Source organism: Canis lupus, chromosome 30 (genome assembly GCF_003254725.2).
Source record: "Canis lupus dingo isolate Sandy chromosome 30, ASM325472v2, whole genome shotgun sequence".
Classification (NCBI taxonomy): Eukaryota; Metazoa; Chordata; class Mammalia; order Carnivora; family Canidae; genus Canis; species Canis lupus.
Window position 1 is genome coordinate 22,594,165 of NC_064272.1, and position 23,697 is coordinate 22,617,861.

The window sequence follows — 23,697 nt, forward strand, 5'->3', positions numbered from 1 at the left end:
GATTACTTTCAAACCCGTGCCATGAGACACAGTTGAAGAAAACAGGAATGGCTAGTCTTGACAATATTGGCAGTCTTCAAATAAATAAAGCTATCCTTTTTTTTTTTTTTTTTTAAGATTTTATTTATTTATTCATAGAGAGAGAGAGAGGCAGGCTCCATGCAAGGAGCCCGACACGGGACTCAATCCTGGGTCTCCAGGATCACACCCCGGGCTGCAGGTGGCGCTAAACCGCTGCGCCACCAGGGCTGTCCCAAATAAAGCTATCCTAAAAGAAAAAAGAAAAGGAAAAAAGAACAGAATTGACCGCCTTGTATGGTCATGAAAGCATTCAAGCAAAGACTTGGTGGCCGTTTTTCAAAAATATTCTTGATGACTAAAGGGTAAAACCACATAGTAACTAAAGTATCTTTTAACCTTAAGGTTGTATAGATCCGAACAATTACTAGAAAGCAGGCAACATGAAGATAGGAAAAAAGAAAATGTAGGTTTAAACCAATGGTGTAATAGAACTCAAAAAATTATATGAATCTGAATTCAAAACATTATTGAAGGTACTAGCATCTTCTGAATAACTATCTGATTAAGAAGTGATGATATTTTCAGGTTTGGATTAGTATCAGTGGGAAGATAACTTGTTTCCTTGGCTCTGTTTTATAGTCTAGTCTCCTGAGACAAGATTTAGGGCTTGGAAGCCCCGCACAGCTGTCTTCTTCAGGAAAACCTGGAACACCATACTACTCATTCTCTGCCACAAGTTCCAGGAGAAGACCACTCCATGACTCTGCAGCACTTGGTAAGTGTGTTGTACAACAAATCCTATCTTCCAGATTTTTTTTTAACCTCTTAGTCTTCTGGCTGCACTCTTATTTAGTAGAAATTTGGTTTCTTAGGTATGATATTGATATTAGAGCTTATCTGCATAAAAATGTATCAGATATTTGATAAACAATCACTTTAATAGTCTTGTTTGGTCACCATAAGAGGAACTAAATAGTGGAAAATGGGACTAATTTTTCCTATTATAATAAAAATAGCATGTGGTAATATTCACACCTTATTTTTTACTAAGATTGATATAATGCTGAACAGTTTACAATGTGGTTTTATATACTTTCTCATCTTGTTGGTCCAACAGCCCTGCTGGTCAGTAGATGTAATACTAGATTTAACATAAAATGAGGGTCAAGAGGACACATTCTTATAATTAGTAGATGGCTTACCAAAGATAAAATTTAAGATTTTCTGACTCTGTGTCCAGTGTTCTTTGTATATTTGTTCTTCTACGCCCCATTTTTTTTAAAATTTGAGGTAAAATCAATCATATAAAATGTGCAATTCAGTGATATTTCATATATTCACAACGCTGTGCAGCCATCATCTCTGTTCTCGTTCCAAAGCATCACCTCAAAAAGAAATTCAGTATCTATTAAGTTTTGAACCCTCATTTTCCTTAGCTTCCTTCTTTTATGCCTTATATATAGCCTCACCAGGCTAGTCTGTTTTGTATTGCTGCTTACAGCAAGCCTCAGGTGTACACACTAGCACCTTATCCAACAATATTTAAATGTGAGAATTTTTGGTGATCCCTAACAAGGAATTCTTTACACAAGAAAATTGAAGTGGTACAGGATGTCTATACCAAGGGTAGGCCGGTTTCTGAAATAAATATAGCCCACTAAAAGAAAGTATGTCATAATTATCTATTCCACAAATATTTGTTGACTGCCTCCAATTTATAGATCTACCTTCTGTCACACCTAGATTTTTGTGAAGTAGCCCTCATCCCTGGGCCTAGAGTATGCTTGAGTATAGAAAAGGGCAATGATGGTCATGTTTGGCATAGAGAGCTCTAACTAAATGTACCCGCCTCTCAGCATTATAGGTTATTTAGTATGTGTAATAAAGTAAGCCCAGATGGTTTAGAACAGTATACTGTTTAATATTAAATGATAAATTGTGGGCACCTGGTTGGCTCAGTGGATCAGGGCATGATCCCGGGGTCCTGGGATCCAGTCCCACATCGGGCTCCCCACAGGGAGCTTGCTTCTCCCTCTGCCTATATCTCTGCCTATCTCTGTGTCTCTCATGAATAAATAAACAAAATTTTAAAAAGAAAGAAATGATAAATTGTAAAGCATCTTTTCTCCATCTTCACCTTTATTTCCCACCACATGAGTTAGAGTAGGAACATTCATTTGAGGCTAGATGTATCAGTTCACCCTAGAGAAATATGTTGTTAGTATCTATGTGAGCACATACCATGACATAAGATGCTAATATGGACCAATATACTGTTACTAAAAGTTCAGGGAGAAAATAAACTGTTGATTCACTAGGAATTGGGGTGGGGGTATAAAAACTCAAGTTTTCCAGAAATGAAAACTTCTATTTTCTTCATTTTCATTTTGATTATGGTAGTGATAGATACTGTTATCTCCTCCATGCCAAGTATATATCTTCACAAAAATGTTGTGATGTTGTAATATTAACCTCCTGTTACAGATGAGGAATCAAGACCGAGGAAGCTAAGCAACTTAGCCAAGGCTTGGTACCCAGGCACGCCTACTCATTTCCTATTTGAATACCACTTAGTAGATTATTATTCCATTCTCTTTTTTTTTTTAAGATTTTATTTATTTATTTGGCAGAGAGAGAACACAAGCAAGGGGAGTGGGAGAGGGAGAAAAAGGTTTCCTCCCGACCAGAGAGCCCAACACAGGGCTGGATCCCAGGACCCTGAGATCATGACCTGAACCAAAGGCAGACGCCTAACTGACTGAGCCTCAAGTGCCCCTATTATTCCATTCTTCATTGTTATTTCTCAGTCAGCCACTCTTCCTTGGCGTTGCAGTTATTCATAAAATCTCAGAGTCGAAAGGACTTTGGAGATTATCTATACCCACCTCAGTATCTTAAGCTGCTTAGATACTTCATGAAATCAGCATTCTACAAAACAGTATCAAGCTATCTATAATATTTTGCCACAGAATTTAATATAAACATAGTAATAATGGCTAGAATTTATTGTCACTCTCTGTCAGGCACTGCCCCGAACATTTTTCATGTATTATCTTTATTTCAATAACTCTAAGAGATATTAACCCCTTTTTACATCTTAGGTAACTGAAGCTCAGAGGTTAAAAGTAACTTGCCCAGGTTCACATAGCTGCTGTTATTTGGAACTGCTGAAATTAGGAGCTGAAATTTGAATCCAGCCATCTTACTCTCTTAACTATTAGATTTTGCAACCCCTCAAAAGTGAACTATGAATCTCAATTCATGATTTTGAATACAACATGATGTAGGTAATTGTGTAGTGGCAGCCAAATGATGAGATAAAAATATAAAAGTGGTTCAGTCAGTTAAGCAGCTAACTCTTGATTGCAGTACAGGTCATGATCTCAGGGTTGTAAAATTGAACCCTGTGTCATGCTCCTCGCAGGGCATGGAGCCCGCTTACAATTCTCTCTCCTTTTCCCTCTGCCCCTCTCCCCTTCTCTCTAATTAAAAAAAAAGAAAAGAAACATTTCTATTCACATAGGAAGTATAAACTGCCCCGAAACTAAATAGCAACATCGTCTGCTAGTAATTAATCCAAAATAGATTGATGAGCTCCAAACTGATAGGAGCAGTTCTCCTGGTCTAATAGAGTGTGGCTTTTATTCAAAAGATACTATATTTATTAGTTGTGAAGAGTTGGGTTCTAAAAAAGCCTCACAAAAATTTTCTTCTAAGTTTTTTAAGTATAGAGTGTGCCAGATGTTGTTTATCTTTGGCACTTTTGTTTTAAGGAAGTATAGGCTGCCTCTTGGCGTAGAGACTTAGATGGTAATGAATGCTTTTTGCCCTTTTTATTGTATAAAATTTTTCCACATGCTACTTATAAAGTTGCTCTTTTAGCTTTGCAGCCTCCTAGAATATAAATTATAAGATGCCCAGCCCTAATTAAAAAATGAATTTCATTCTTTATTAAACAGCTATGTCTTACAATGGCATATAATTTATGACCTAGGAAAATATCATGCTTGTTTAAGTCTCATTTTTGCAGTTTGTAAAATAGTATACTTTACATCAGCCTTCTTAAAAGTGGACTCCTCTGAAAAATCCTGAATTTGATCCATTATTTGTGTAAGATTGGAATGCTGCACTTTGCCACCTTTTTTTTTTTGTATAGTAAATAAGATGGACAAGTTTTAAATTTTAAGTTTTACAGATAAGAAAATTGAAGTAACAAGTAAAGCTGGTAAAGTATGAAAAGACTCATGTTCTCATTTGTATCAATAAATGATATATGTCTTACAAAGAAATAGACTTTCTCTAGTTATTATTTGGAAATACTATAAACATCCACCGATAAATTCCATAATAATTAGTGCTGAATTGGCTGTTTTAACCACACATTGTTAAACAGTAAATGTTCCTACAGAATACAAGGTGACATTGTATATGACAGTGCCTGTATTTAATTGTTTATGTAGAGTTTCTCCAACATGATTATAGCTATAATTTTTCATTTATTAAATTTGATTTCAGATTTTTAACATAGTAAGTTATAGCATAGCATTCATTTTCAGTCTTTTTCAATGTGATTTTTAAACCTAGTTTTTCATGTGATGTGGACACTAAATTTGCATCTCTTGAGCAGTTTTATTATTAGAGTGACCTGTTGCACCAAATGCCCCTCTGCAACTGAAAGTGAGAAATGTGATATAAAGTATCACATTTATATGATGTGATGGAGGCTCCTGGTATGGAGCCTCACACCTAATGGGTACTTAAGAAATGTTAATTCCCTTTCTTCACACATGCTTATTGGTTTGTTACTTTATTTTACTTGATTTGCTTTCTTCTTCCTAAACTTACATGTATGTATTTCAGAATATATCACTTCATTAGGAAAACTGTTTTGCCCAGGAACCAATTAGGAAGGATGAAGCCCCCATCCCTATATGCCCTTGCTTATTCCTAAATACTGGAAAACAAGATAGGCTTTAAAAGGAAAAATTATTTCCTGTTCACTTGAAGTCTGACCTCTTCTAATATAAATGCTGATGAAATATATTTTCCATATGCAGATCCTTTGCAAGCAAAGAAAGTCAGAAAGGTGCCTCCTGGTTTGCCTTCTTCAGTAAGTACCCATTTTTTTGACTTTGTGGTAAACAAACCGATTTCAAGTATTCAGTATTTGCTGGCTGTAAGGATATATTTGATTGGTGTCAGCAGGCACACGTACACTTCACATAGTAACTGTTCACTGTTCAGCGGAGTCATTGATTGAGATAAATCTACATTTAATGTTAGGTTTTTAGATATCTCTGCAGTAATTTGTAGCTTACTCATATGCTGTTACTCCATGTCCCTGTCATTTGAATTCCCCTCTTGGGAAGAGGGCTAGGCCGGTAGCTGTCAAAGAAGATCTCCTGTACAGGTCTTTTGATGTTTAATTAGTCATTATGTTGCTGAACAGGAGGACAGACAGAGATTAATAGCTGAGAATCTTAGAAATTTACATTTGTAATAATCCCAGTGGAGCTAAAGACATTAAGATTCGGAGGACATGTTCGGCTCAGCTTGCCTCAGTAGGACTGAAGTTATTAATATGCATAAATCACCGAGTCAGATGTTCATTGTGAAGCCCTTGTGGATTTTAAAGCCTTCATTAAGCCTTTCCTAACTTCAGCCTAGCATCAGGAAAGCTTTCAAGCAACTAGTTTGTTGATCCCCCTTTGCTCAAAAAATGTATCCTTTGAGAATAAAGAGCTTTCATGAAGAAGGTTGGAAAGGTTTGGTGAACAATCATTAATGGCCATGATAATCTAATGCTGTAGGGGTGTTTGTGCTATTAAATATACTTTATTCTTTTAAAGAGTGAAAGTATTTGTAAATGAACCTACATCATAAATCCACCTACATTTTAAAAATCTCTCGGTGTGAAAAGGGAAAAATTTTTTTCCCCTTTCCCTTTGCTTAGAACAAACGGGAAGTGGGGCTTTTGGATTGAGGCCCCATGCCTTGTAGGGTACATCTCTTTGTTGTGTAAATGGATGTTGGGCTTTTATTTGGCAGTACTTAACACATGGGCGCAGGTGCTGCTGGATGAGTCAGAGCTCATCGAAGTATACACTGAATGGAATATCCGGCTTGGCAAGTAGTAATCTAGAAGGAGCAGCATGGGTCTGAGCTTTTTATTTTTTATTAAGTCTGAAGTAGAGATACCATCTTTTTGGTTGTTTGCCTTCCTTCTTTCCTGTGTTCTTCCCCTGCCTTCTCTTCCGTGTGATACATGAAAACTCAAATTTGAAATCCTCTTTGAAACTCAGTTCCAGATGGATCGGAGTTTTATGCAGCCTAGGGCAGCTGTGCTCTGAACCTGCAGCCTACCTGGAAGGTTGGATTGCAGCTGCAGGCATTCTTAAAAGCTTTTGCTTGCATAAGCACTTGGGCCACTAGAGGCTGAATAGCTGCTTGATAAACAAAATGAACACAATGCCTCAAATCATTATTCCCGAAGACAGGAATTTTTTTTCAACAACAGCTAAAAATAGTTGGGCAATTTACATTTTAACAGTTGTGTGCTGTGCAGGGGTAGGTGGTTCAACACTATAACAGATGATTTCTGCTAGATTAACAGAAATCATATTTAAAACTGACAGAACTGCTAAAACATGTAACTGTGCAGTTTTCTTATAATTTATTGCCATAATTCTATGAAAGTAATAAAAATTAAATTGCATATTAGTATTTAGCAGGACTACACAGGTGAAAAAAAATCAGATTTGTAAATGAAAAATTCATCTCATTTATTCTTAGCCTGACACTGATTTAAGAAACCATCTATTTTTGGTGTTTTGTAGTTTTTTCATGTTTAAAACAAACAGGCAAAATAGAACAGCCTGGAAAGAGTATACACACTGGAGGTAACCAGTATTCCTTCCAGTCCTAATCATAACAGCATTCACTACTTGGTGGTAGTTCTTTGTACCGTCTCATGTGTTAGGACAAGCCACAGGGAAGTGGAAATGCACTGAATTCTGAACTTTGATTTCTTTGAGAACCATTAGGAAATTTTATAAGCCAAGCCTACTTACATATTGTGTTACTAACTACCTTCCTTGGGATTTATTAGATATTTGTGCAGAACAGAATAGAAGGGACGCCTGGGTGGCTAGTGGTTGAGCATCTGCCTTCGGCTCAGGGAATGATTCCAGGGCCAGGGATCAAGTCCCACATCAGGCTCCCTGCAAGGAGCCTGCTTCTCCCTCCCTCTGTGTCTCTGCCTTTCTCTGTGTGTCTCTCATGAATATATAAATAAAATCTTAAAAAAAAAAAAAAAACATAGAATTCATTGTTTTCTATAATATCAGCATCAAACATACACTACTTAGAAACCATGCTGAAAATAGTATTTAAACATATTGAGTGTTTTTAAGGATATATAAAGAATAAATGCATTTTAATTGATTGAAAGTATATTTTAGATTAAATGCTATGTTGATTTTGAAATCTCAAGTTTTTTAAAGGGAATTTTTTTAAAACTTTAAAAATGATACTTTGAGGGACACCTATGTAGCTCAGCTCAGTGGTTGAGTGTCTACTTCGGCTCAGGATGTAATCCCAGAGTTCTGGGATTGAGTGCAGCATTGGGCTCCCAGCGAGGAGCCTGCTTCTCCCTCTGCCTATGACTCTGCCTCTGACTCTCTGTATTTCTCATGAATAAATTTTTTTAAAGATATTTTGATAAATATTACCAAAATAATAAACTTCTGAGGATACTTATGGTATTTACCTTTTCAGCATCTAAAGCAAATGGGAGGGATGCCTGGGTGGCTCAACAGTTTAGCGTCTGCCTTCAGCCCAGGGCGTGATCCTAGAGACCTGGGATCGAGTCCCGCGTCGGGCTCCCTTCATGGAGCCTGCTTCTCCCTCTGCCTGTGTCTCTGCCTCTCTCTCTCTGTGTCTCTCATGAATAAATAAATAAAATCTTTCATAAAAAAATAATAATAATAAAATAAAGCATATGGGAATTTAAATTTACAGTTTCCTACTGAAATGCTTTTACTGAAATTTATGTAATGTATAGACCTTTAAAAATATGAATTGTGAAAATGTATAAAAATGAATATGGACTTGTGTATATTTTATTTCATCATCATTTGAATATCACTTCCCAAACAAAACTAGAAACTTGGCAGTAATATCTCAGATTTCACAGTTTACTGCTTGTCTAAAATATCTTTAATCATCTGTAAAATACATGTTACCTTTACTAAAGAAACAGTAGAAAAGCTAGGGGAATATTGTACTACTCATACTGCTACAAAAACAATAAGCAGGGTTACTTAACACGCAAAGCATTGATAATATACTTACTTGACCACAGACCCCTGGTTAGAGATAATATAAATTTAATATAAATTTAGTTATTGTAAGCACAGACGTCAGCTCCTATATTCCTCTGTGTTACAACTGAATGGTAATTCCTATCTGTGGATGAAGGGCCCAGTAAAGGGTGTGTTGGCATCATTAAAGCAGTATGGTCAGTAAGATTAAGAGAATGATCTGATCATTTAATGATTGATTGTATGACCCTGTACTTGTCAGTTAGCCCTTAGGAAGTTTGAAGTGGAAAGTCTGAAGTTCTTTTCAGATCTAAAAATGCTAAGTACTTACAGTTTTAAAACTGATACCCCCCTCCCCCCCCCCCCAAAAAAAACCCTGATGTGCCTAGTACATTACCAGAAAGCATAGTTGCATAGCTTTCTTCCTGCTGATAAAAGTGTCCTTACGCACATTAACGTTTCCACTTACTTTTCTAGGTTAGGTTGGAATATTAGACAAAATAGGCCGGTAGCAACAACATGAGAATGACATTGAAAATTCTAACATAGGGGTGCCTGGGTGGTTCAGTCTGAGTGGTAAGCATCTGCCTTCAGCTCAGGTCTTGATCTCCGGTCCTGGGAGTGAGCCCTGATCTGGCTCTCTACTCATGGGAGAATGGGAGAGCCTGCTTCTCCCTTTCCCGCTCCCCCTACTGGTATTTGCTCGCTCACACACACTCTCTCTCTCTAATAAACAAATAAAATCTTTTAGCAAAAAAAAGAAAGAAAATTCTAACATATACACACACTATCATTACCTTCAGGGAACTTACCATCTAGTATGAGAAACAAGCATTCAGTGAATTAATTGTATTGCAGTGAGGCGAGCAAAAGTGTATACCAAGCACTCTGGAAACAGAAGTAGAACTAACCTTACCTTGGAAGTACTAATGGCCTCGGGAGTTGATATTTGAGCTGTGTCCAGAAAGATGAGTAGCAATTTTTCTGTTAGAGAAGAGGGAGGATGGACTAGACAGGTAGAGGCATAGAAGTGAAAAAATAAAGACATGATCAGGACACAGCTTAGAAGTACAGCATTACTGGATCCTATGCCAAGTACAACTTTTGTACTTTTTCTGTAGAAGACTCACTTGCCCGCTCTAGAGGATGATTGGGAAACATATAAAATCAGTCCAGATATGAAAAGGTATAAACTGGGCAGCCCAGCTGGGATGGCTCAGCAGTTTAGCGCTGCCTTTGGCCCAGGGCATGATCCTGGGGACCCGGGATCAAGTCCCGCAACATCGGGCTCCCTGCATGTAACCTGCTTCTCCCTCTGCCTGTGTCTCTGCTTCTCTCTCTCTCTCTCTCTCTCTCTCTCATGAATAAATAAACAAAATCTTAAAAAAAAAAGGGGGGGGGTATAAATTGTCACAACAGTCTACCCTGGATAAAGTCCTAAAGTATCCTGGCTGATTAATAATAGGAGGCATTTGCAATTGTTAAGGCTTATCAGGGAGACTTTAAGAAGGCCTGGTACTTAGACTTTGGGATATTTTCCTCCTTTTTTAGGATTCCTGAGCTTCCTTTCCCCTTCTCCAGCCCCAACTTTAGTCTTTGTTCTTGTATGTACATCGGTTGTTTTTCGTCTGTATCAGATCTGTACTAAGATACAACGTTTAAGGAAAATTTTGAAGCACTGGATGGGAAGTGGGGGTAATTGTAGGTTTTTCCTAGTAATTTTTTTTGGGGGGAAAAAGCATTTGTACTGTGTTCTGTATACTGTGCATCCTTTACAGCCTTAGTGTCACTCTGTTAGAGGTGCAGGACTTACATGTATGAGGATCCGGGTTAACCATGATCTGTATTATCTTAATCTTTAATCTTTGTAACACCTTCTTTAAGATAACTAATATTCTCTTCTTACAAATGAGGAAATTGAAACTCAGAGATATTACGATAATACAGCCAAGATTACAACCTAATTTAATATCAAAGACTGTTTTCTGCTTATTTTGTTTATTTTGAATGTTAAAGCATGTTATATATCTTGGTTTACTCATCAAACATCCTGTTTAGTATATTAAATTTAAGCCATAGTTTATTGTGTCAATTATGTTTTTGTTGATCAAATTTATTTTTAATTGGCTTTGTTCTCTTAAGAACCTATCACTATCTGAAGGGATGATGTAGAAAAGCAAAGACTTTCTGTTTCCAGTCCAGCAGATGATGGATTTTATCTGACCTTAGCTGCTTTTGATTTTAAAACCTTTGAGAACTTGCTTTTAAGTTTTCTGAACACCAAGTTTCTATTTGTAAAAGGAGATAATAATGCCTGTCTCAAATGTTAGTGTGCAGGTGTCCTGTGCCTAATGTGTGCCTAGCATATAATAGATACTCGATAAAGGTTATCTTTTCTAGTTCCTACCACTGTAACCTGAAATTTAAAGTACTTAAGCATTTCATTTTTACCAAATGTTGCTGAAAAGCAAGCAAAAGTTTGAAAACGTAAGGAAAGATAAATGTTAGACTGAAAGAAAAAAATTTTTATGTTACTTAGACTTGTATATGTAATATATGTGCTTGACACATGAGTGGTAAATTGTAGCTGTTCTTTAGAAAGCATTCATTTTCAGAAAAGGAGAGAAAATTCCTCGAATCAAATTCTCCCTAGAATACATACTACTTATTTTTGTTTTCTGAATTACCAGGAAATTATCATTTCCTCCCCTGTATTTTAATCATTGGTTAAATAGGATTATGTTCCTCCAAAGCATTTCTCAGATGAAAAGTTTCTTTGTTCTTTATTCTTTATCTCTTAATTTAGTGTATTTTCATAGATTTTTTATATGCTGCAGAAAATGTTGAATTCTGAAATAAGAAGCAAGACACATTCAAAATTTTTTATGTTTTTTTCTTTTTTTTTTTCAAAATTTTTATCACCAGAAAGTAAACACATAGACAAAATCTAGAATGCCTTTTTTAGACTTAAATTCTTCCTCATTTCGTTCTTCTTCAGTAGCACTTGCAGAAATCTTTTAAACATCACATTTTAACATCTTTTTTAATGTGGCATGTATTCATTATGTTTTGAATGTAACTGGCTTGTAGTTCCATACATAGGCTGATGACACAATGTTTCTTAAATGCTATGCTATGCTTTGTCCTTTGTATATATTTTCCCCACAAAAGCTATTACACTTTATCACATAATCTTTGCTTTTTAGTTAAACTCTCAAAGTGTATTTTACCAGGCCAAGCATCAAGAAGAAATTTTTTTAGTTAGCTCTTACCCATGGAACTTGGCTTCTGAGTTGAGTCAAAGCAGCTTAGAATCCACTTTATCTTGCGTTGCTGCAGATAGGCAGAGTTCCGTAGCCTTTCGTTTGGTAATTGGCTATCGAGTTTAGGAAATGATGCCTTTTTTCTCCCAAAATTCTTATGGTATTTTATATTGTTAGGAATGGCTTTTTAAAATTTTTAAAAATTAGTGTGAATTTTGACTTGGAAAACTACCATTCAAAAGATTACTGGCGATCTAAGCCAGTAAGAAAAAGGTAAAGGGTTAGAACTATAGAGAGACTTGTTATCCAGTTTATCCACAAAAATAGCAAGCAAGATGAGCAGCAAGTAGAATACTCTCAAAGGGAGTGTCTTATGCAAGTCACTTGAAAGCTAACAGAGTGATTATAGACAATTAGCTGAGGCCTTCAAGACTAGCAAGAATCCTAGTGCTTCTGGACTAAACAGTAGTTACACACAGCACCAGCTTCAGCTGAACTTTATGAGTGAACCCTCCAGTTCTTGAACATGAGTTGGAATAGGTATTAGCCTAGCTCCTTTGGCAGACAACCATAGAGGGCACAGAGTAACTGTAGGTACCAGAGAGTTTCTTATTTCTGACAGTTAGATAAGCTGTCTCTATTTGAAGGCCACTGTCATATAAAATTTCCAAAGTGGCTAATTCTTTCTCGGACTTTATAGGTCAAACTAGCAGGAAAAATCTTAGTATATAAAGAGAAGGTTCTATAATCCCTTCCAAACTTACATGCAGTTTGGTCATTGAATGGAAGATTTTTTTCATACATTAAGAAATAGCTTCTGTTTATGCTGACAGCATCCACTGTTCTGAACAGTATCAGAATTGTATCAGTATAGATAATAGGCTTTCAATCCATAGTCCTAAAATGTTCATTTTTGTGATGAGCCAGTAATGCCTTTGATCTTACTTTAAGTCAAAATGTAGAAGGATAAGTAACCAGTGAGTGAGCCCTGTGTATCCAGATGTGATTGTACAACCACAGTGATATTTGTTTTCTGACCTCTCATTTTTTAAAAAAGAAAGAATGTCTGATTTTCAGAGCTGGCTTTTAAGGTTTATTGAACTCTTCAGTTGCTGGTATTTCAGAGCTTTAAGACTTCACAAACCAGATGCAGAATAAGACCCAATGTGTGTTTGTGTGTGTAACTTGTATAGTTTTTAAAGGATGTGTGGTAATTGAATTTTGTGAATGCTTTCAGAGTTTAAGCCCACTGTCAGGGTGTTCAGCATCAATAGAATCATGAAAGGGGTTTTTTTTTGTTTTTGTTTTTTTTAGATTTTATTTATTTATTCATGAGAATACACAGAGAGGAGAGAGAGAGAGAGGCAGAGACACAGGCAGAGGGAGAAGCAGGCTCCATGCAGGGAGCCTGACATGGGACTCGATCCCGGGTCTCCAGGATCACGCCCTGGGCTGTAGGCAGCGCTAAACTGCTGAGCCACCGGGGCTGCCCATGAAAGGGTTTTTGTTGTTATTTTAATCAAATACAATTGAAGATTATTTTTGCAAGTGTAGGAAAGAAGGAATAAATTAAGAATTCCAAATGTGGATCCCTGGGTGGCGCAGCGGTTTAGCGCCTGCCTTTGGCCCAGAGTGTGATCCTGGAGTCCTGGGATCGAGTCCCACATCAGGCTCTCTGCATGGAGCCTGCTTCTCCCTCTGCCTGTGTCTCTGCCTCTCTCTCTCTCTGTGTCTCTCATGAATAAATGAATAAAATCTTTAAAAAAAAATAAAATAAAATAAAAATAAAAATAAAAAAAAAAAAGAATTCCAAATGTTATCAGTGGAGATGTTTGGGGCTCTGGATTTCATTCTAAGTTAGGTAAGGCAGTTACATCCTAAGTAATATGCTGACATGAAATTTGCCATCTCTGATACTCCCTTTGTTTTTTGTTTTTTTTTTTAAAGATTTTATTTATTTATTCATGAGAATACACAGAGAGAAGAGAGAGAGAGAGAGGCAGAGACATAGGTAGACGGAGAAGCAGGCTCCATGCAGGGAGCCCGACATGAGATTCGATCCCGGGTCTCCAGGATCAGGCCCTGGGCTGTAGGTGACGCTAAACCACTGAGCCACCAGGGCTGCCCACTCCCTTTGCTTTAACTAGTAGTGATTTTACTTTGAAAAATCATGTATTGTACTTTTATTGTACCTAATTTCAAGGACTATAATGTATGCTAAATAGATAAATCCAGTTAGACTTTTATGCATTTTAAACGCTGTTAGTCCAAAGATAGCTTTTAATTTCTCCCATGTTTTATTTTTTTAATAGATTTTAAACAAATCTTAATGTGTTGACCATTTAAAGTTTTGGTCTTTTATCATCTGTAATTATTTTTATTTTAAGATTTTATTTATTTGAGGGGAGTGTGGAGGAGCAGAAGGAGAGGGACAACCAGCCTCTGTCCTGAGCACAGAGCCCCAATGCAAGGCTTGATCTGAGAACCCTGAGATCATGACTTGAGCTTAAATCAAGAGTCCCGACACTTAACCTATTGAGCTACCCAAGAACATCCATCTATAGTTATTTTAATACATAACTCAACATATCTATAATATGCCAACATTTTACTGGTGGTGCAAAAATAATTTGGTTCTAGAAATTATGTTTTTGGAAAATTTGCTAAAACCTGCGTACCTTTTTGTGAATAGCCTATATTTCTACTCTTCCTCAATGTGCTTGACCAGGAGTCAGCAAATTTTTTGTGTAAAGGGTTATACAGTAGATATGTTTGGCTTTGTGGGCCAGATAATCTCTATAACAACTGTTCAACTCTGCTACTAGAGCATGAAAGAATCCACAGATGATACTTAAATGAATGGACATGGCTGTGTTCCAGTAAAATTTTATTTGTAAAATCAAGTGGTGGGCCACATTTGCCTTACAGCCATAATTTGCCAACCTCTGTGTTAGACTTAACTTAAGCAAGTTATATGTTTAAGCAGCTGCATTCTTACTCCCCACAATGTAGTTCCTGTGAAAAAGACCCAAAGTGAAACAAAATTAAATAAAATTAAATATTTTGGGGGCCTGTTCCCTGTTTTTTTGTGGACTTTTTAGATTCATTACCTGATATTCATTAGTCTCTTCATTTCCTTTAGACTCTAGGGCACTGGGATAGAGTTTAGTGTATTAACAGAAACTTTCCAGGACTATAATTTATCTTACTCTGGGATAGTGGAAAAGCCTCAGTGTTATAAAGTGGGTGGTATGGGGTCATAATTTTTCTAGATTTTTTTCTTCTAGATTTAAATGTCACATTAGGTGATAGTATACCGGAGAATGTATTATATCAAAAGTAAGGCTATGAATATATACATATTAGTAAATGATTATTTGAAACAATTGGGTGTAAAGTACTTAAATAATTTGATTTTTATATAAACAGCCATACTATAATTTTTTACTTAAACTTACATATGTGCATACTCAGTCGTCATCTTTTATCCTGCTCCAACTTTCTCATAGAATGCAAAGCTAAAAAGTTGTTCCTAACAGCTTGGGAAGGAATTCCAACCCAAATGTGATTGTGAAACAAATTCTGTTGAAACATGAGCACTCTCTAAACATAAAAGCTTCATTTGAAACTTAAGAGAATCTTCCATGACTAGAAAAATCATTTTTTCAATATTAATTTTTGTAAAATTAAGTGAATATTTATGGCTTATTTAGTTCCCTTTTTAGCTTTATGATGGCTAGTATTAATAATAATTAAAAAGTAATAAAGCTCTTAACTTTTCTGACTTGTGCTTCATAATTTTTTAAATTATATAATGATATTATTTCTTTTTTACATCACCAAAGATATTTATATATTTTAAAACTCAGCTGAGCCATCCAGGGATCCCCCAAGTAAAATCTTTAATAAAAAAAAAGAAAGAAACTTTTTGACACTAGAGTGGGTTCCATTTAATATATCTCCAGTGAGTGGAATATGAATCCATTTTCTTAAAGTCACTAAATTTATATTAAATGCTTAAAATGAGTGAAGAATTATTTTAGGCTTTATGGATTTAAGTATGAGTAAAGCATGGCCCCTTGTACCCTGTCTTCATGATGCTTATAGTCAAAACATTGACCTTTGGAAAGAAGTAATTTTTTTTTTTTTGAAAGAAGTAATTTTGAAATTTTTTTCTATTGAGTAATTGTTGCCCTCTGGGCATATCCAGGAAATGCTTTTTGAATTAAATTAAGAGGGTAAAAATAAATACTGTAAAGCCATTATTTTATGTCATCGATAATAGGGAAGATCATCTGTTAATGACTTCCTGCTCCAAGCTGTATTTTTCAGCTTCCTCCTACTCCAGCTATTCCAAATCATCAAAAATATATTAACTTCTTTTCTTTGTATAAGAAGCTAAATTGGGCAGCCCCGGTGGCCCAGCGGTTTGGTGCCACCTTTGGCCCGGGGTGTAATCCTGGAGACCTGGGATCGAGTCCTGTGTCAGGCTCCCTGCATGGAGCCTGTTTCTCTCCCTCTGCCTGTGTCTCTGCCTCTGTGTGTGTGTGTGTGTGTCTCTCATGAATAAATAAATAAAATCTTAAAAATAAAAATTAGACCATTTGTCATCACCTGTTGCTGCCATCATTGTCCAAGCAATCTTTATTTCTTTCCTGGATTATGGCAACATCTTCCCTACTAGTCTTCCAGTTTTCCTTCAGTCATTTTTTTTAACACAGGGAAATCCTTTTAAAATCTAAGTCAAATGCTATTCTTTTCAAGATACTCCAGTAGTATTTATTACCACTATTAAACCAAAGTCCTTAAAATGGCTTTCAAGACCCTTCTGATCTGACCCCTACTGCCTCCCAGATACCATATTCCACTAATTTACCCATCTACCCATACCCTCTTACAGCTCTTTAAGATATCAGGCCTGCCATGGGACCTTTGCATGTACTCTTTTCTCTGCCAGAGCACACTTGACTTCGTATCCATGTAGTTGGTCTTCTCACATACTTTTTTCTTTGATCATATATCACTTATCACTGGGGATCTTTCCTGACCATCCTACATAAAATAGCAACATGTCCCCATCACCCCCACTTTTTTAACCTGCTGTATTTTTCTCTGTAACACTTATTATTATTCTCTGATATACTAGAATTTGTTCATCTGTTTCACCCAGGAGAAACCTGATAAGTCAGGGGTTTTCTTTACGTTGTTTATTGGTTTATTGGTAGTACCTAGTTGCATAATAGATGTTTGTTGAATAAATGAACAAACCCAAATGATTTTCAGTATAGCCATGGCTCTTCTTTCATCCTGGACCATGCTCAGCTGAGAGTAGTCTCAGAAGGCATAAACAACATACTGGGTAATCTGAAACTAACAGATCCTTCGAGATGAATTAGGTATATTTTATCCATCTATATTATAAGTGTTTAACATGCTTAAACTTGGGGCAGCCCTGGTGGCTCAGCGGTTTTGCACCTGCCTTCAGCCCAGGGCATGATCCTGGAGACCCAGGATCGAGACCCATGTCGGGCTCCCTGCATGGAGCCCGCTTCTCCCTCTGCCTGTGTCTCTGCCTCTCTCTCTCTGTCTCTCATGAATAAATAAATAAATAAATCTTTTTCAAAAATGCTTAAACTTTGTAAAAAGTTTTTCAGGGAGGAAAAGAAAAGATCACTGAAATTTTTCCATTTATATAGACTTAGTCTTTCCCTCTGTTAGATATATTAGAGTTAGAAAGATCCGCATTTGGTTTTCCATGTGAGGTCTCAGCATTTGATAGTTGTGTTCTTATATTCAAGAGCTATTTCTTTTTTTAAAAAAATTTATTTATTCATGAGAGACACAGAGAGAGAGGCAGAGACATAGGCAGAGGGAGAAGCAGGTTCCCCGTGGGGAGCCCAATGCAGGACTTGATCCCAGAACCCGGGATTATGCCCTAAGCCAAAGGCAGACACTCAACCACTGAGCCACTCAGGTGTCCCTATTCAAATTATTCCAATTTTAACAGCAATAATAGTTTGAACATTTTATATATAAATTATTTCAATATGAAATAATGTTAGGGCAAACATGAGTTCTCAAGATCACACACCTATAAAGGTACTATGGTATTGCTACTTGCTTTTCACTCTTTACTTTCCTGTTCTATCTGGCAAACTTTCCAGCCTACGTGTTCGTGATAGAATATACCTTTGTTTATAATCCACATAACAGGGACGCCTGGGTGGCTCAGCAATTGAGCGTCTGCCTTTAGCTCAGGGTATGATCCCGGAATCCCGGGATCGAATCCCACATCGGGCTCTTCGCAGGGAGCCTGCATCTCCCTCTGGCTCTGTTTCTGCCTCTATCTGTGTGTCTCTCATGAATAAATAAAGTCTTTAAAAAAATTTTTTAAAAACCTATAATCTACATAACAATCTTATTTTATTGATCTACTAAGTTCTCCAGCCAAATGGCACAAAGAAGCAAATCACAGGCCCAAAATTCTTTATTACAGAATAGAAGAGCAGGAGCCACAGCCTACTTAATTACGATGGGCTCCCCATTAACTCCTTAACTTTTTGTTGCCTGCTAAAATTATAACAAAGCGATCTTTGTAAAGAGGTGGTCTACATGTTTATTTGAAGGACATGGCCAAAAATCTTTTATTTTCAGATTGATACTATGTCAAACATAAAATATCTGGCATGTAAATCAAATTGTACATTACTGAGAAATCAAAATTGTGGGGCTCCTGGCTGGCTCAGTTGGTGAAGTGTACACTCTTGATCTCAGGGTTGTGAGTTCCAGCCCCATGTTGGGTGTAGAGGTTACTTAAAAATGAAATCTTTAAAAAAAAAAAAAACTGATACTGAGCTATTTGAACAATGACAATATTAGATAAGAGTTGTTACCTATTGATAAGATGTTAACCCTTCTCATTTTTTTTTAACATTTTGTTCTAGACATTACATAGCTTTTTAAAAAGATGTTTTATATTTTCTTTTTAAGATTTATTTGTTCTAGAGAAAGAGGGAACACAAGCGGAGTGGGAGAGGGAGAATCTCAAGCAGACTCCATGCCCAGCATGGAGTCCAATGCAGGGCTCAGTCTCACGACCCTAGATTATGACCTGAGCTGAAACCAAGAGTTGGACGTTTAAATGACTGTGCCACCCAGGCACCCCAAAAGATGTTTTAAATGAAAATATTACTAGATAATAGAAATATGTTACTAGCTCTTTATAAAGATACTTCATTTGCTAGTATAAATGCTACTAGAATATAAAGCATTTAGATTCAGCTTGGAACTGAGAAGTTGTGATTAAGTTTTTAGATTCCCTTTTGGATCAACCTTTCATTTCATGTAAGGCTTTTAAGCTCTTAATTATGCCACTCGCAGATACAATTATAAAAATATAATCTAAATTGGTGTGGACAGTGGGTCTCATCTATGGCATTGAGTCACACAGGGTCTTCAAAAATAGTGACACAAGAAGATGTGAAATATTTCAAAAGACACCTAACAAATTGTGTAGTCTAGTGGAATAAAATTATCCATGGTCTCTAAAATACCAAATTTCTTTGACTAGAATGATTTCAGCTCAGCATGGCAAAGTTTCATTTCCCTATTAATCAGAAGTTCTGAATGAAAGTTATATGGCTTTTTTTTTTTTAACAGGGGAAAAGTATTTGTTATAATTTAATAAAAATTTGAGAGACAAATCTTTCAAAAGAGGAATTCCTTGTTTGGGGGGGGAGTGGATAATAAAAGGTTTTATTGGTGGTGAAATGACTAGGAAATCTTTGGCCTAATTTAATGCCTGCACTTTGCAGAAATGGAAACTTGGACTCAGGGAAATGCAATGTCCTACCCTAAGCTCGTATACCTTCTAAGAGAGCTAAAACCTGAATCCCTGTCTCTGGACTCCTAGTCCAGTGCTCTTTTTCATTATATGGTGTGACTCCACAGTATTTGGAACCTGAGCAGCCTATCTCACATTACAGAGTACTAATGAGTCCTAGGGAGAATATTTCTGCCATATTATATGTATTTGTGATATAGTGTTGACCTTAATAATAAACATTATTTTGCCACAAAAATGAGTTTATTTGGGAATAACAGAGAATTGCAATTCAGGACAAACAAGCTATGGCAAAACCAATAGGCAAGTCAAACAAAGGAGAGGAATATTATTTTAGGGAGAAAAAGAAAGTTTGGAAGGTTGTTTTGAAGCAAAACCCCTTAGAGAAAACCAAGAGTTCAAGGTGAAAATGTTTCTCATTGATGAGCTGTGGGGGTAGTCAGTTTCTTGTAGGAAATGCAATATACATCTTTCCCCCTTGGGCCCTGTAATTGATTATTTTTTTCCAGTTGAGGATTCTTCTGTTAGGGATCTATAATTGACAACCTTCCTATAATTTGACATTGACTGATAGAGCTCCTCTTTCAGCCTCCCCTTCTAACATCCTCAGTCCACTTCAGTGAGGTTTCTTTTTAATAGTTTTCACAGTACATAGAACAAGTAACAGGTTTCTTCTTTCAAACTTTTGTGTCTTTCCCAGTCTGACTGATAAGGATACTTGTTGTAGGGGGTGGCATTATGGCCTTTCACAGTGAAGGATAGTGAGTAAATATTAGTCCAAGTTCACTTTTGTTTTTGCTTTGTGTTGGACTGACACCATCTTTTATTTCCTCCCCTGTTTATTATACCCTTTTCACTTGTGTTTTCAAAATGAGGTATCATTTGACTTTTGTTCAGAGTGGTCACAATTTAATAGTAAGAAACCATTCTTTTTTAAAATTGGATTTTCCATAAATTCAGGATCTTGGGTGACTTCTTGCAGTGACTACAGCTATTAATTGTTTTGTTGCTTGATTACAATATGAAGCAGGATGATTTTGTAGACTCTAAACATTTAATTAATTATCGATATGAAGTACTTAAAAATTACTGCCATGAACAAGAATTTTTACTGAAACACAAAACATAGATTGGGACCAGAAATAGCTTAATATATAAATTCCTTAGAGCTTTAGACTGCAGATTCTTGAAATGGCTGTGGGTTAAAATGCAGGTGTTACTTTTGGTCTCTTTAAAAATAAAATAGAACATAGTATCTTGTTGCTGTTCCATTTCTCATAAATTAAAGGGATCTAGTGCTTTCCAGTTAGAAGAAAAAAAACTGCAGAAGAAAGAAACAAAAAAAAAAAAAATCAGGTGGCGCTTTCTCTAAGTGAGAGCTAACTTAACCCAAGACCAAATTGTTTACCTTCTATAGATGATTTTATTTTTATTTTTTTATTTTTTATAGATGATTTTATTTTATTATTATTTTTTTATAGATGATTTTAAATAATAGTTTTGTTTGCTTGCAGTTTTGTTGTTCGGTTGCCTAATAAGTCAATAGTCAAAAAACTTTGTCTTGAAAGCTCTTCAGAAGTGCTGATTTATTGAGGAATTTAAAAACCTGAGTGTCCTCATCATTTTCTTTTACTTGCACACACACACCATTAGGCAGTCCTGTGATTATAGAGCCATCTGCAGGAAAATTATCAAGTTGCAACATAGTTAATGATTCTCTTACCATGTTATTTCAAGTAGCAAATGAGAAGTGACAAACTGCAATTCATGTGGGGAAAGAAATGGACAGCCAAGAGATGTAGGAATTACTAGGGAGGGAGGACCCCATCCTTTAGTTTTTCAAAGAAAACTGCTTTGTCATAGTGAGTTTGTGATCAAAAGAAACATGCAATTTGCTTCAGGTTTTACATATTCTCTGTAATTACAGTTCTATCTCATTTGAAGGGTGTCTAATGATAGCCTTTGAGAGGCTTTGTGTGATCCATCAGCTCTGTTTGTATTAATATCAGGAGGATACTATTTATTTACCCCAAAAAGAGATTTATTTGCTTTCTCCTCCAGGAGTTATGATTGTTTTTACACATCCTCATTATACACATGTGGTTGTTAAAAGGGAAGCTAAACAAGTGTTCTTTTGCCCTGTAAATGTAGTTTATAGAGCTGATTCTTACCATTGGCTATACAGATAGGTGTTTTCTATTTTGTTAATCATTAAGCATTTGTAAATTCAAATTATGCTTGAGATTTTTGTAAAGAAGTAATAAAAAATCTGATGTTCTGTGTCTGAACCAGGTAATATGATTTGCGAACTTCGACATTGTTTTTACTCTGCTCTGAAGTTTTTTTTTTTTTGAAAAATGTATATTTATATGTGTGTTGATGTTCCTCATATCCAACCAATATCCAAGTAAACTGTATACCAGTATTCAGACCAATCTACAGTATCATACACTATAAATCTGATTCTTTGGTTGGGCTAAGATTTAGGTACTCAAAATTAAGGCATAATTGGAACCATTTTTTTCAGGGTATCACCTGAGTAAAAAACACAGAGTCTTTAATTTTTAAGATTTTCATACAGTAAAAAAAAAAAAAAAAAAAAAGATTTTCATACAGTGAAAACACAGTATTTAGAAAAAGACCAGAAACAGCTTCAACACTTAGGAATGACTTTAGTAACAAAGCAGCATATACTAGAAAAATCTATAATATAATGTTCACCTATAAAACCTGGTATTATGTTACCTGATGTTAGCTAGACTAAAATATTACACATTTAGGAGACCACATTCATTCACAAGTCATTTCTCCACAAGCTAAATAAGGAAGAGGAGGCATTGGGGAAGAGTCTTTTGCTTTGAATCTGCCCACTTGTAGATTCTATCACTTACTATTCCTCTTAAACCTGTCCTCACTCCCACCTCCTTTGCATCCAGTAATTTTATTAGTTATTTACTGAGTTTCATGCTTAGGCAAACATAGCTCATTTGTGGAATTATTCACATGTGAACTTTGTTTGGCTTCATTTATCACTCTGAAAGTCTTATTTTCCAAGAATTGATTCACTTAGAAATAATGTTGAAACTTTTCATAAGGAATCTTCTAACGGGTTTTAGATTTACTTTTCTAGCCAGATCTTCTGGCCTTTTGGGACACCAGAATGTTGCCTCCTTGTTTTAGAAAAATGTACTAGAAGATTAACCATTAACTGGCCTTTATTTAACTAATTAATTCAAGATGTGTAATTCAGTTCAATTAAATTTTTCTTTTGAATGCTTTTTAGAATTTTAGATCATTCTTGAAACATTCTTGCTTAAGAATAGTTCATAAAACAGGTATGAGATTTATAGTAATCCAAATAGGGATAAAGAAGAGCTAACAAAATAGATTAAAATAAAATATTGCAATAGGTAATTCCATGAAATGTTGCATGGCTCTCCAAGGAAGAAGATATGTCTGTGTCCCAACCAATAGAAAAATAAGGAAAAAAAATTTTTATGGAGGTTTGGCATTTAAACAGAAGTTGCCAGAAAGTCCCTCTCTAGTAGACTTTTCAAAAACCTCTTTTCCTGAATTTTTAGTAAAGAAGTAAAACTGCTTAGGCCAAAATACATTGTAGCTTTGTCTTACCTAGTTTAGGTCTGTGCTTGATGACCGTTGGAATGACCATAAACATCACATCATGAACCATTGAAGGAAGGGGAACTGTATTTGAAAATTAGTGAAATGCAATAATCCTCAAACCAGGAATCATCAGCTTGCTATAATAAAAGATGTATGACTCTAAGTCATATTTTTTTCAGGGTTCTGTGACATTTTCATTAATCACGCTGCCAGTGTGTACAGTAACACCCATTTTGTTATAAAATTTGGTGATTGTTTAGACTATTAGATAAGATAGCATGAATATTAAGTCAGATCACATCATCTTAGAATAACACATAAGTGATTAAGTAGAATTGTTGGTGGAAACCATTCAGGATAAAAAGTGCAGAACAGTTCAGAGCTCCTGTACAGACTGCACGTCTGTCTGAAATCAGGTTTAAAAAGTGTCCCTGTCTCCAGCTGACTCGTTTTGTCAGACTGAGTCACAGGATTAACCCTTGACATATTCCTTTAAAAAAAAAAAAGGCAAAGATTAAACAACTGCATTCACTAGAGCAGCACTTGATCCATCTATATGCCTTTTTTCCTGTAATATGATTCTTAAGAAAAAAAATTGTGCTGCAGCTGTTGCATAGATTAAATT

General features: G+C 35.9%; 1 protein-coding gene across 9 annotated transcripts in view; it reads left to right on the plus strand.

Moving 5' to 3' along the window:
• The window catches only part of TCF12 (transcription factor 12), a 367,303-nt gene that overhangs the window by 281,490 nt on the left and 62,116 nt on the right, over positions 1 to 23,697 (plus strand). For all 9 annotated transcript variants that reach the window (XM_025472675.3, XM_025472677.3, XM_025472678.3 and 6 more), the window contains 2 exons: positions 661 to 796; positions 5,079 to 5,131. In XM_025472675.3, coding sequence (XP_025328460.1) covers positions 661 to 796; positions 5,079 to 5,131 — 189 coding nt within the window. The remainder of the gene's footprint in view (positions 1 to 660; positions 797 to 5,078; positions 5,132 to 23,697) is intronic.